The sequence below is a fragment of the Acomys russatus genome, chromosome 9 (assembly GCF_903995435.1).
Source record: "Acomys russatus chromosome 9, mAcoRus1.1, whole genome shotgun sequence".
In the NCBI taxonomy this organism is placed as follows: Eukaryota; Metazoa; Chordata; class Mammalia; order Rodentia; family Muridae; genus Acomys; species Acomys russatus.
Genome location: NC_067145.1, coordinates 8546796 through 8561505, shown reverse-complemented (window position 1 = coordinate 8561505; position 14710 = coordinate 8546796). Strand labels below are relative to the sequence as shown.

Genomic DNA, 14710 nt, shown 5'->3' with positions numbered 1-14710 from the left:
ACAAATGATGCTCTCCTAACATAAACGTAAGCCAGTGTGGTGGCCTTGGTGAGGCGTCCTGTCCTCAAACTCTCCAGGGATTCAGGCGGCAAATAAAAGCAACGAAGGAGGAAGCAAAGAGGCAGAAAACAGGCAGAGTCCAGAGGCCCAGGAGAGTACAGCGCTGCTCTGCAGGAGGCGGCCTTGACACCAGAGGCTTCCATGGACTGCACTTGGGGGAGGGCATCTGGCACTGAAGCAAAACTTGTCTTGAACAGACTGAGAGAACTTGAAGAAGCCAGCATCTGTCAAGTTCCTAGGAAGGTTCTGGAGCATGAACACCAGGCAAGCCACCTCAGAACAAGAGTCAGAAGCAAAAACATGACTATGGGGCTGGAGTTCCCAAAGTGACATGTGACATGTACACACAAATGGAAAACAGCAGCTGTATTTCCTTCCTCCAACTCCTGAAAAGGCAGGTGGCTGGAATGATGGCACAGGCAGTGGTAATGGCGCAGGGGACTAAGTGGCAGAAGGAACCAAGTGAGAGAATTTAGTGAAGAAAGCAAAGAAATGTCGCTGTGCACACCAGAAGGGGTGGAACCCCCTGAAACCACAAGATAAGGGAAGCCAGAAGCTGTCACCCAGGTGAAATACTGGAGCTCAATTCTAGGGACAAATTCATTTAGAGTGTTGGCACGGATCAAGGTTCACCCAAGGACTCAGTGGCTGAGTTGCAGCAGGCATCAGAGTAGAAAAAAGGAAAACACTATACAGCTTAGGGAAGAATGGTGAGAGATGCTCACTCAGCTAGTAGCAAAGCTTTGCAAGATTGCACAGCACTGAACAGAGCAAGTGATTGATAAGATCAGAGAAAGACACTGGATGACAGAAGACTCCAAGAAAAAGACTGCAAATAAGGCTTCCAAAGATTTCATTAAAAACTCAATCATCAATGAGACAAATATAGCCAGATCTTGTAAGTATATTCTTGAAAAATGTCAGAAAATAATTAAACATTACTTTACAAACTAAGTTATTCATTTACTTATATATCTTAATAGGACAAATTATTATATATCCTTTCTCACTGCAAAATAATTAAAAGTATATCTATGAATCTAGAAAATAATCACCTATAATACTATCACCTTAATATAACTACTATTGTAATTTTAGCATAGCTATCATTATATTATAAATTTAATTCTCACTAATTGTTTTCCAATTGGCCATAAGCAGTATTAAACAATGCATTTTTCTATAACACTTCATGACATTTTACTAGGTACATTTTCAAAATGTTTTAATCACCAAAGTGAGGATTATGATAAACTATGAGAGGCATAAATCAACATGTAAAGTCTTTTGTTTCCAAGTTCAACCTGAGAAGTAGGTAATTAACAGCATCCAACATGGAAGCATCATCCCTAAAGACCGTAAGGAGAGGGGCAGGCTTATTTTCAGACACATAGTCACACCAGGTCACTGACAAGTCAAAAGATTTACCTGGAAGAAATCTTACAAAACGTGGCATGAAATGAAATCTTGGACAGCAGGGAGGGCTGTCTTCAAACAAAGGACCTAAAGCAAACAAGGAAAAAGCAAAGAAAAAAGAAATCAAACAGCCTTAGAAAGCAAACAGTGCAACTTCATTCCCAAGATTTATGGGAACCACAAAAAATCACCACCAGAAGCAGGGACATAAAAAGTGCCACTCCCCTCACTCTGAGTCAGCCGCTCAATCAATCATCAGCAACTGCCTCTGCATCCTGTGAGGACTGCAATGAGGTGCCTACAGCAACTCAAGGGGAGCGTGAGAGCCAAGGAGTTGGTACATACCAAAAATAAAACCATCTTTTAAATTAAAAATATCAACGTCTTTGTTAGAATTGAAGTACAGCATTATATAAAATGCTTATATGATAACTCCTTCCATTTTTAGTTAATACATTAGAAGAACTAAACTCTGCTGCTAGTTCAGGAAACCACTTATCAATGCACTTGGATTTAAAACCTGTTCATTTATCTCATTTAAAAACTAACTTCAAAAAGTCTTCCTTCAATATACAACTCTCAAAAAAAAAAAGCAAATTTTAAAATCAGCTGCAACAGACACCTGCAGGGTTAAGTCTTTATTCTATGCGTGCAATATGTTTTCATGACATCGGTTCTCTAACTTAATGAACTGTTAGATTAACAACTTTATTACAGTACTGGTCACTATATTTAAAATATTAACTGAGCTGTTTTCCCTAGTGCACATAAACCAAGGTAGTTATATCAGTGATAACTGGTCCATCTTCTTAGCTAATAACAGGCACTGACAAACTACACAAAGCAAAATCCATTGCTACTTATTCATGTCGAATGATAACAAGTATTCCTATAGAAACCATTTTTACTTAGGTATTTACAAAATAAAAACTTCAACTATGCCCCCACCATGTCATGTGAGTTTATATATGCACTGTGACATACGTCTTAGAAGCATTTCTCTTTTTTTAAGCCCTATGATTTACCTTTGAGATTCCAGTCATATAATTCCAAAATATCTCTGAATAGGAACAGTGAAAACAGTTCAAGTCCTTTCACACAAAAATTCTGAAAAATAAGTTGAAATCAATTACTATAGATCTGCAAATACATATTAACTTGTCGTGGCCAAGCATCTCTAACGTGTTTGTTAAAGAATACTGAAAGCACTCCCTGCCCAGCTCGGCCACTCTTCTGAAAGGGCTCACCAGTTTCAAATAGGAATGAAGCAGACATATTGGTGCTAGGATTTCTACAAAAATGTCACCTCAGCCCTTTTTAGTGTTCAAATAAAATCTGAAACTTAAAGTCTTCCTTCTATCACGTTTTTCTAATCTAGATGTAAAGTGCATGAGACTCTCCTAGAAACATTTTGTTAAGTGACATTACACACACACCTGCAAGCTGACTAGCCTGCCCCTCCCATCCCACCCTACCCACACATCCCAGGGACACAGTTGACCAGCTACCAAAAAGCAGAAGTCCTCTGTACCAATAAACTTCAATCTCTTAGCAGAGGCAGATAAAATTTCTACCAAAATTACTCCTGCCAATGAGCTAAAACAGATGTCCTATCTGTGAGTCTTGTGTTGTAAGTCTTCCACCTACTTGTTTTGCTCAAGGTTCATAAATCATCTTGCATGAAATCTCATCAAAGTCATAAAATTTTACAACAATAAGCAAAGGGTTGTGACCTTAGAACCAAACAAGCAAAGCAAAATTTAAAACTAAAAATTCAAAAATAAAAACTACGCATAGAAGGAAGGGCCAGCCCTTGCTCTTTCCCGCTATTTAAGTGCAGGGAGAATGAACAGGGTGGACCCAGGACGCCAGAGGCACTGACTTAGCATGCACATCAGGCACATTAGGCCTCCCCATCACTCCCCGCTCGCCCACAACAGTGCTTCCCTGTTAAACAGATCCCAAGAGCCAAAGGCTCCAGAAATCGACCCCAACTCCAGGCATCAAGTACACATGCTTGTTTGCTGTCTACTTGTTATTTCCTAGTGTGATTTGTTGACACCACTAAATTCAAGCTCAGGCAATGACTCATTCTGAGGTTCACATTAATCTTACTTTGGAATTTAAAATCTCTTGCATATATTTAGATAAATCTGCTGTTTAGCATCCGAAATGAAAAACAATTAGGGGGAAAAAATGTAAATATACGGGAAGAAAAATGAACCAAGCACTGATCTTGTCACCAGAGATAATGAGTAGGATTATTTTAACAGCCTCGGCTTCAGTTTCACTATTCCAGGCCTCCCTGTGATGCTGGCTGGGACCCAAGGTCTGTCCCCTAAGCAAAGCTGGGAACAGATGTACAGTGACTATCAGCGGAGGCAGCATACGCAGCTACGGGTTCAGAAAGAGGTCAGTGAGTTTACAGTCTGAACCGTGGCACCAGAGCGACAGTATCATGACCCTTCTGACAGTGAACATGGTATTTTAGGGGCCTCCAGTGGCAAAAAGCTGGAGCGGACCAACTTCCATTGTGGCTGGGGTTTTGTTGCTGCTGTTTCTTTCGTAAGAAAAAACATAGAAACAGAGTAGAACACATTAAGCTACTAGGCACTCATTCCTCTTACCTCAGGCATCATCTCTTCAATGAAATGAATTGTGTAGTCTATGTTGAAGCGAATCACTTTACACAGTGGGATCTGCAAGGAGAGGAGTTATGACTTCCCTGAATGTCTCTGCAGGGGAACAGTGCAGGGTCTGCTGTCTGACTCAGGGGCCCATGGACTAAATGAAGTTTTACCTTTGCTTAACCTTGGGCATGACGATCAATCACAACTTCTGCTTTCTTTTGTTGTAGTTGTTGTTTTGTTTTGTTTTGTTTTTGAGGTCTTACTCTTCAGCCTGTCTGGTCTGGAGCGCCTGTGTAGACTAGACTAGGCTAGCCTCAAACTCAGAGAAATTTGTAAGCCTCTGCCACCTGAGTGCTAGCATTAAAGGCAACATGTCACTATGCCTAGCCCAAAACTACTGTGTTCTAATGGCAAGAACCCAGCACTGACCACCCACCTGTGAGAGATGGGAATAATACTGGTGCCTCACTAATGTGATGAGGAGAGCAACACAAACACGAAAACAAATAATAAAACCAGTCATGTACTAAGTTTCCCTTTAATTCTTCACACAGATAAAGAATGGCAGCACAACAATTTATCAGTTATATAAACTCAGTTTATTGATCACAATGCATCCGCCTGTCTGGTTCTAGGGCAAGCGCAGCTCGGCAGTAGTCAGTACAACAAGACTAGCCTAATGCTTCAACGTATCAACTCACATAACTGTCACAGGTCCCCTAAAAGATAGTTTTGACCATGAAGCACTTGGAGAGAGGAAAAAATTAAGACAGAGAACCATCAAGTATCTTGCCTAAAGGGCCAGGTGGCTGGTGAAGTAGGAATTTTGATTCTAGACCCAACCCTGACCTACCAGAGAGTGCCCTCCCCTCCTCGTTACTAGCCTGCTGCCCAAAGCGTGTGAGAAATGGAAGGCTCAGCATGGACTAACCCGCATCTGCCCCAGCCTCCCAGAGTGTCAGCCAACACTGGCCTGTATCTAGACAGAGAGCTTCCCTTAAACAGATTTCTGAATGAGTAAGGCAAAGAGGAAGGGAAGCAAGGAGGTTACTGAACTGGCTAGCTGGGTACAATGATTGAAACCAGAGGCCCTGTGGATGTGTTACACGCTCTTTCTGGCTTAGCAATCTGTCCGTGAAACAATGTAATCACTTTTACAAACCACAGCTGTCAGAAGGAAACAAATTTTAATTCTCCCAGCAAAAGAAATAGTAAGAATATAGAAAAATAGTCTTACAATGCCATCTACTGGGGGAAAAAAAGTTTAGCTCTTAATCTTTTTTTTCAATGCGGTGGTTGCTATATTTAACTTTCATTATAATTAACCGTAGTGTGGGATTCACTGTCAACATTCTGGGCATACTGTGTCCTCAGTCCTCAGCTAATAAAAGCAATATGCTTAATACACTATTATTTTTCCAATCTACTTTAACCCCACAGACATTTAAAATACTTGAGAGTTACAAATTGGTACATGATTTAACCTGGTTTTAAAATATCCATTCTTTACTAACGTTCTATGTAAGATTCATACTTTAGAATGAGCCATAGGCCCTATCTTCAAGAGCAAGGATGCAGGGTCCAGTATGACGGCAGAACTCCTATAGCCCTAAAGCTCCTGAGGCAGAGGCGGGAGGACCGTGAATCCCAAGTCAGCCTGAAAAGCAGAGACCCTGTCTCAAGGGAATGTAAACTAGTACAAAGAAAATGATACATTGTGAGTGTGGTTAAAAACAAGCATATGAGGAAGCATAATAGGTACAGGTAATGTTTGGGTTGCTCTGCCAGACCAGTGGAAAACCAGACACACCTCTATAATACCAGCCCTTGGGAGGTAAAGGCAGGATAACTCCAAAACTGAGGCCAGCCTAGTCTACATAGTAGATGCTAGGTCAGCACCAAAGAAATACAGCAAGAATCTGCTCAGAAAGAGTGGAGGGAAAAGGAAAGAAAAGATACGCAGAAGCATGCAGGTGAGGAGTGCAGGGGCTAGAACACAGGAAAAAGGGACCTGCTGAAGTGCTTTCAGCTCTTCAGAAAGCACAGCACATGCACGCAGCGAGAAGCCAGGTGCTGCTGGGGAGAAAAGAACCCTGGAATGCTGTCCTTCAAAACCACACCTGGGCCAGGGTCTACCGCTACATCTCAACCTCTTTCAAGCCCATTCCCACGGGAGACTACTGCAGTTTACACTCGAGTGTACACAATGTACACTGTGGGGATGCTTACAGAGAACACAAAGAGCAGAGGACCAGACTACGGTCTAATATACCCGTCCAGGTACCAAATAGTGATGACTGGAAACAGAGGCAAGCGCTAAAGATAGTTCGGGGACGTTACTGACCTATACACTGATCGTTCTTTCATGAGAGGAAAAAACTGAAAACAACTGCTAGATCCCTGGGCTTCTGTCAATAGGGAGCTGGCAATGGCATTAATGCAAACACAGAAATCCAAAGACCTGTCCCAAGTAACTCAAACCCAACAGGAAGAGAAGTTGAAAAGTTTGGTCTCAAAAAGGTTGAGTACCTGCCCTGGCTGGTGTTATGTCAACTGCAAGTTAGACTAATTTGGGAAGAAAGTCTCTCAGTTGAGAAAATACCTCCATAAGATTTGCCTATAGGCAAGTCCATGGTGTAATTCCTTCATTGATTGATGAGGTAAAGTGCAGTTCACTGTGGGTGATGCTTCCCCTAGGCCGGCAGTCCTAACTGCTATAAACAGGCTCTACAAGCCAGGAGGCAGGGCTCCTCCCCAGCCTCTAGATCAGTTCCTGCCTTGAGTTCCTGATCTTCCTGATTTCCCTGGATGCTGGACTACAAGCTGTAAGTAAAACAAACCCTTGCCTACTCACGTTGCTTTTGGTCATGGGGTTTCAACACAGAGACACCCTGATGGGACAGAGCTGGGCAGAGCTGCTGGAGTGCACACAGGAGGGAGAACATGAGAGGCCTGCCACCATACAGAAGGCACGCAAACCTCTCCTCCTCCTTCTTAGCCTGTGTGAAGGACAACAGAAGGAAGCAAACAGAACTACCTCCACCTCCTTGCTACAAAACTCACTGGACTTTGTTCTTTGAAGTCCTCTCAGTACACACCCGGGGTTTCCATCCACACCACCAGAGCCCTTCTGAGAGGCACAGGCTGGAAAGGCATCACTCCTTACCAGCTCACTCACATCCTCATCTCTTTCTAAGACTCAAAGAGAACTTGCCCTCTCTGTATACATTGCCCACCCAAGAAACTAGTACTTCAAGTCACCAAAGCAGCCTCCACCAACCTGCAAAACAGCATGAATGCCTAGTATTTCTTAAAACAGCTTTGAGTACTTAAAGTAAGCACTACTGTATGCTGATACCAATTCCTACGCCACAATAGCAAAACTGATTAGTTCAGCACCCCCAGTCCATACAGTCAACCCCTACTTTTTCTAGGCAGCAAATGAATGAATCATCACTAGTCAGAAAAACTGAAAAGCAACCAAGTTCTTGATTATGGAAACAAACAATCATGGGTTTCCTTGTACATATGAGAAGGTTACATGACACTGTGAGCTAACACGCTTCTTTTAAACTTGACATTGTCAAAGCCACCAACAATATCAGGTATTATAAGTAACCACAAGTGTACTACAGGACAGGATGAAACTCTTCCAGAGTGCTACACACTTAGCCAACAAAGCTTTCAATCCACTTCAGTTCAAGACCTTAAGGTTAGCTGCCACAGCTAGCTCTGCAGAGAGTGCATGACCATCACCCGCAGGCCGTTCCTGCTGATGGGCTTGCTCTAAGAAATGCATCCAACGAGTAATGCAGTTTAAAAGCCTCTTTGTATGGGTGTCTATTTGAAATTCAAGATGTCTTTGATGGCTCTAGCTCCTATGAACTTTAGAATACTCAGTTCTAAATTTTACTTCTATTATCAACATCACTCAAGAAAATGATAGTGAATAAAGTGATTATGAAGTAAAGTCCTCAAGTTTTTAAAAGAAATTCACTATATAAATATATGCTGAGGTCAAAGATTTTGTTGTGTTGGTTTTGGTTTCATCTCTTACATAACACATAAAAACTGAATTTAGTACAATTGCCTCTCAGTGTCAAGCCTTGTGCTGGGAAACTTTTAAAAAATTATCTGTAAAGAAAATAAAAAGATCTTGTACTTGCTCTTGCTGTGAAATGAAAACTGCTCTAGGAAAGCAAATGTATAGTTCAAACCAATTTGGACCACACAGCAAGGTCCTGTCTTACAAAAAACAAAAACAAAATAAAGATTCTATTTTAAACATAAGCCAGGGGCTGGAAGGATGGCTCAGTGGTTAGTAGTACTTATTGCTCTCAGAGAGGACCTGAGATTGAGTCCCAGCAGCCATGTCAGGCAGCTCACAACCTCCTGTACGTCCATCTCCAGGTAATCAGATCCAGGGCCACCTGCACTCCCATGCACAGACATATACATACATACATACATACATATATATATATATATACATATATATATATATATCTCATTATATGTATAATATATTATATTATATGTATATATAACGTGTGTGTACACACACACATAAGGAAAATTAAATCTTTTCTTTATTTTAAAAAAAAATATTGGTCTGATTTTAGCTAAAACCCTAGGCATAGCTATTATCAATAAAGTTCAAAGAACCACGAGTCTAAAGAAAAACAAAAAAGAATTAAAAAGATTCAAACCATTCTGTTTGTTATCTTTCCCAAAAGGAGAGGTGCCAAACACCATGATGAACACTTGCCATGTGCCACTGCATTTATCCCCCACAATAATCGGTGACCTAAGCAATTAGTACCCTCTCTTACAGCTGATGAAACCAAAGCACACAGTCTATAGCGTCAGACCCTAGAGCTAACAGGTGAAGTGACTACAATTCGAAAACTGGTAGCTATGAAGCCACACTGTTTTCTTCTCTGACTGAGGTGGCCCTAAAGGCAAAGCTACATGACGTCTATGAAATTCAGAGGTAAAATGATGGGTAAGTTTAAGTATTTTCATGCTAACAAAATTGGTATCTTAAAGTGGAGTTTAGTAGACTACAAGAACTTCTAAACACCATTAAGATTCTAAGACTGAAACGTGGTAAACAAAGACTTTGATTAAGATACACACATAGCAAAGAACCCACTGAAATTCTGAAACTTTATAGTGTCTTACATGACATGAAAGGAAAAGGAGAAATACAGGGAAGAGGTCTACATGAGGAAGCATTAACATGTAATGCTAATGGAGAGACAAAATACACATACTTTCTGATAATAAGAATCTAGGTTCATAGATAGATAGATAGATAGATAGATAGATAGATAGATAGATAGATAGACAGACAGACAGACAGAGATGTGCATATGTGGCATGAAGGCAGGAAACTGCTTGGGGGGCGAGAAAGGAACTAACAGTGGGAGAGGAGGGACAGGAAGGGTAGGGAGGGACAAATATCAAAGTGCTACAACAATAAATGTGTCTGAAAATATCAAGGACACCTATGATTTTATATGTGTATAGTACAATGATCATTATACTTCTGAGAAAACCTCTCCAAACATGCCTGCACTCGGAACACTCAGGACACTAAGGCAAAGACCCTGGGCTGTGCAATAGAGTCCACGCTACTTGGTGAAACTCTGTAGGATTATGATACAATGTAGAATATGGAAAATACGGAAGCGCTGTTTTAAGTTGGTATCACTACCTTGAGTCTTATCTACTTAGTAAAGGGATGGCAGATGGAAGCAAGGTGGGGGTCAAGGTTTGAGTCTCAGCCTCCAGTGGACAAGTTCACGTTCAAGTAAGCATAGTAAGGTGACCTTTCTGACTGTAGACAAGCAGCACAGCCAAACTCCCAAGGTTCCATGGGGTACTCAGGCCAGGTACAGTACGGCCACACTCTTCCCAGGGCTGTCAGCTTCAAAGCAGGCTGGCTCGGATGCGCAGACACAGAGCATGCCTTGGAGCAGCAAGCCTATTACTACCATCACAAGTCCTTGCGTCAGACCCAGGCTGAACACAGGCACAGCTCCAGGATTCAAAGGCAGAAACCACGCGAGGTTACCTGGGCTAAGTGCCCTCAGCAGGTGCTGATTCTCTTTCCTCTGCCCAGAGACATGGGTTAGCTTCTCCTTAAAACTCCAACTTTCCTTTGAAGGACAACAACCCCAAAATAATTCACTACATCACTCCACAGTTTATCCTCCCTTTTCAATGTTTCACACTCTCAAACTGTTACTCCCACACGTTTACTCACACCGTTTAATGCAGCCCAACCCTGTGACTCATTAGCAGACTCACAGGCCCACCTGACACACTGCTGCAGCCACCCTCCAGGTCACGGGGGCAGGATGCAGAGTAAGTGTTCTGAACACATAAAGGGGATCTATTTTGGTTTGGCAGAGGAGGCCGGAGGCGCAAGGCGGGGGAGCGGCTGGCAAGCAGGCACTTACGCTGGTCAGAGGGGCATGCGCAAACATGGAGAACCCTTCAAAGATGTACTCATGGTCATCGTACTCCACAACTGTTGGCCTGTCCGTCTGAAACAAGAGCACAAAACAGGGTTTAAAGTGACGATGCCATTCGCATGTGCAGGAATCCGCCCAGACACAAAGTAACCCACGGCAGAAACAACAGCAACTTTGTAGACTCAACATTTTCCCAAATACCAGGAAACATACACTAAAAATTAATCTTAAGTGGAAATCTCTGACTTGATGAATTCTCTGACTTCAGATGTTATATATCACACTACACAGTTAACTCACCAATAATGCCTCATATGTACACCGTAAAGAAAACTAAAGGCCATATTATTGCTGCGTTTTCTAGATCTTCGGCTTCTTTAATCCCACAACACTACCAGTTCTACTTTACTGAACTGTATTTCTGAACAGACCAACACCACAATTGCCAGGACCAGAAGCTAGAGAGGGAGCTAGGGGCCCCAAGTGCCAGAGGCTCAGCCCCACAACTGCATGTCCCCCATCCCCAGGGAGGAGACCCTCAGACCCTGCAGTAGAGGGGCCCATGCCATGGCAACAGCTGCAATTACATGAAAGCAGAATCTGTGATGACGTGATATAAATGTCATCTCAGCAGGAGAGACTCTCCCCTTATGAGTCATTCTTTTGATACTAAATGCCAAATGTGCAAATGTGGAGCAAATTCTGAAGATTGGTACCCTAAAAGATACTTCTTACCTAGGTACTAGTTCACAGATCACCTTTGTAAAAACTGGGAAGAACTAAAGAGTATCTATATACACATTACTTCTTCTGTCAATGTAACTGCCACTATTTATTTGAGTGACTCAACAAAACTAAATTAAACATAATGAGAAGATTCTGATGAAACAAGGATTAATAATGAATGGTACAACCACTCCGAAAACCAGGCTGTTTCTTGGAGTATTAAATATAGTTACCACATAAATCAGCAGGTTTAGTCCTGAGTATATGCCCAAAAGATATCAAAACATATTTATAGAAATAGATTTTATTAAAATATAATTAAAACTTACTTCCCCTCCCCTGTCCTCTCATCCAATCTCTCCCACTTGAAATTTCATTGTATTTTATTTTATGTGTATCTCTGTGCACCATGTGCATGCTTGGTGCCTATAGAAGCTAGAAAAGGGAATCAGATCCCCTGGAGTGGAAAACACAGATGGTTGTGAGCTGCCATGTGGGTGCTGGGGGCCTAATGTGGGACCTCTGGAAGAGCAGCAAGTGCCCTAAACTGCTGGGTCATCTCCCCAGCTCCACACAAATACTATCAGCATCACTCACAAGAGCAAACAATGGACACAACCCAAGGGCAACAGCTGAATGAATGGACAAGTGAGACATACTGTAGCCATATAACACACACATATACACACACACACACATACATACATGTACACGTATACACACACACACACATACATACATGTACACGTATACACACACACACACACACACACACACACACACACACACACACACACACACACACACACACACACACAAACCCTCTAAGTAAAAGAAAAGAAACACAGAACAAGCAGCTACCATATGGTCCCTAGGAAAAGTCTAGGCTAGAGGAGTCCACACACACATGCCACCTAAAGGATATTATGTTTCTTTTAGGATAAATGTTCTGAAGTTAGACTGTGGTTGTTTTACAACTATGTAATTAGGATAAACATCACAAATTATACACTTCAAATGGGTAAAGCTGATGACACAAGAAGTATAGATAAATAAAGTTATTAAACTATGTAATTATGAATAATTTTGAAATCAAGACTTCTCAATGCATGTAACTAGAACTAATAAATTTTGTAACATGAGAGACGATGCAGCCCAGCCCAGCACATAGGCACGTACACTAGAGCAGACGCCTGGCGTCTAAAAGCACGCTGCTTAGTACCTGAGCAGCTACTCAGCTTCATCTACAAAATATGAAGTAGTGTCCCAAGCGGGCAGCAAAGAGACTACATCCACGCAAACGTACTCTGTGAAAACTAACTGACTGTGTCGACCACTTAGGATGCAGGATAACCACACTATCATACTGTCACGTCACACACCGGACGCTCTGATTTGGTCAGAAGACGCTGGGCTGCACACTGACTTGGAAAACATGTGGAAATGCCCTTCTTTACTCTTCCCATCCCAATGCTCCAATGGCAGCTTCCTAACTCACTGGCTACTATAAATTTGGTCAGTGCATAGAAGCAATACAAATAAAAAAGACATGATAATATAGTAAAGGAGGAAGGTTGAAATAAAACATTAGCATGATAAAGCCAAATTTTATCAACATCATGATTTTAAAATAAAAACAATGTAAGAACTGGATCAGATGCTAGCGTGGTGTCTTGTGCCAATAACCCCAGCACTGTGGAGATGAGGCAGGAGAAATGCCATCAGTTGGAAGCCAGCCTGGACTACATAGCTAAATTCCAGGCCATCCTCGGCTAGAATGTGATATCATTAGAACTTACTAAAAAGTTGGTAGGAGGGGAGACGGTAATCCGATAGTGGAAAAGTCGTCCAGCGTTGTTTGTCATAGGACGACAGGGCTTGATTGCCTGGGGGAACAAAATGAAAGATTTTATAAATCAAGTAGAAATATTTTTCTTTAAAATAAACTATACTGTCAGCTTCACATCTGACTACTATTTCCATGTGTGTTTCTTCACAGACTAATAGGAAAAACACTATCCACTTTACTGTGTATTAGCTAAATAAATAAAACAACGTGGCTGGGCGCTGGTTCTCACCCTTGCCCACATGTACTAGTGAAGTAGGGACCAGACTGACCTGTGAGTTACAGTTCAGTATGACCAGAGGGGTCCATAGTCTTTACGTTCCCCACAAATACATGATCTCAGTGAATGCGTAACTGTCACCAGTTGGGCACTTGGGGGGACACAGCTACAATCCCCAGTTCATATACACAGTGGGAGCCGTTATTGGTATAATCTGGTTCTAAGTCAGTGCAAGTAGATAAGAGACTTCAGCATCCAGGAGGGTCAGGATGGCTCCTGAGGCTGGCTACCTGGGAGCCCCACTTGGCCCAAGTTCCAGCAGAGACTGCTCTACTCCCTCTGCATTGGGTCTCTCCATAAGGGTGATGAGCCCACAAAGGCCTCCAACAGTGGTATACAGTAAGATGGACTACTGCTGTTGTGGCTTCTCTGCCCTTCCCAGGGCAATCAGGCCCAGAGGAGGCTAGAAGGTATGCCTTCAGATCTGCAGACTGTTTAGTCATGGTGGGTAAGCTTTAAAAACAACTGTAAAACATTTCATCCCATGATGACCTGATGAGGGCTGTCCCAACGTCCTCTTGTCCCATGCAGGTAACACGTGCAAACATCCACTGGCACATGCCTGAATGTCTTAGTGGTCCTTGTCCTTCCTTCCTTCCTCACTTTAAGAGTTTAATGTGAGCAGAGCAGTGCTAAGGGGCACAGACACCAGGCCACGGACAGCTACAGCAGCAGAGTTCGGGAACAGGGCATGCACGCCCTGCCAGGGCAAACCTCACTTTACAACAGCATTCTTACTACTTTTGTAGTCAGCTACCGGCTGTGGTATTTCTTGGCTTGCGAGTTGCAGACAACATCTTTTGGGTACAAACCTAAGTGCACCATCACCAGGCGCATACCTCTTTGTGGACTCAGTGTTGTCTAGGGTGAACATGTTTTCATCTGAGCCAACCGTGTATGTGGCAGCTGATTCCTTAACCATATCCTAAGCGGTGAAGAACCACGTCTCACTCGGCATACTCTACAGATCATAGGGCTCCTGATCTGTGGAGCAGAGCAGTGCAACTCTGAGGCGAGCTGGGAGACTTGAGCCCACTCCAGTTATGTTTGTACCTAAAGGATGTAGTCTGCAACCTACCCTGGAAGAACATACATACAGCACAACTGCACTGCACCATAAGAGCTGTGGCATGTGAACACTGCACCAACAGCCCCTGGCAGGCATCACAGAAGGGGGCCCTCTCCAGGAAAGGCCATGACAGGACGTACGGGTGAGGTTCAGTGATTGTGTGGGCGTTGCTGGGTCCAGCAGCAGATATTCATCTAGATG

General features: G+C 42.6%; 1 protein-coding gene across 2 annotated transcripts in view; it reads right to left on the bottom strand.

Annotated features, from left to right (window-relative positions):
- The window catches only part of Drosha (drosha ribonuclease III), a 104518-nt gene that overhangs the window by 65948 nt on the left and 23860 nt on the right, over window positions 1-14710 (bottom strand). For both annotated transcript variants that reach the window (XM_051150987.1, XM_051150989.1), the window contains 5 exons: window positions 13114-13200; window positions 10574-10660; window positions 4104-4175; window positions 2502-2583; window positions 1489-1563 (listed from right to left, as the gene is read on the bottom strand). In XM_051150987.1, coding sequence (XP_051006944.1) covers window positions 1489-1563; window positions 2502-2583; window positions 4104-4175; window positions 10574-10660; window positions 13114-13200 — 403 coding nt within the window. The remainder of the gene's footprint in view (window positions 1-1488; window positions 1564-2501; window positions 2584-4103; window positions 4176-10573; window positions 10661-13113; window positions 13201-14710) is intronic.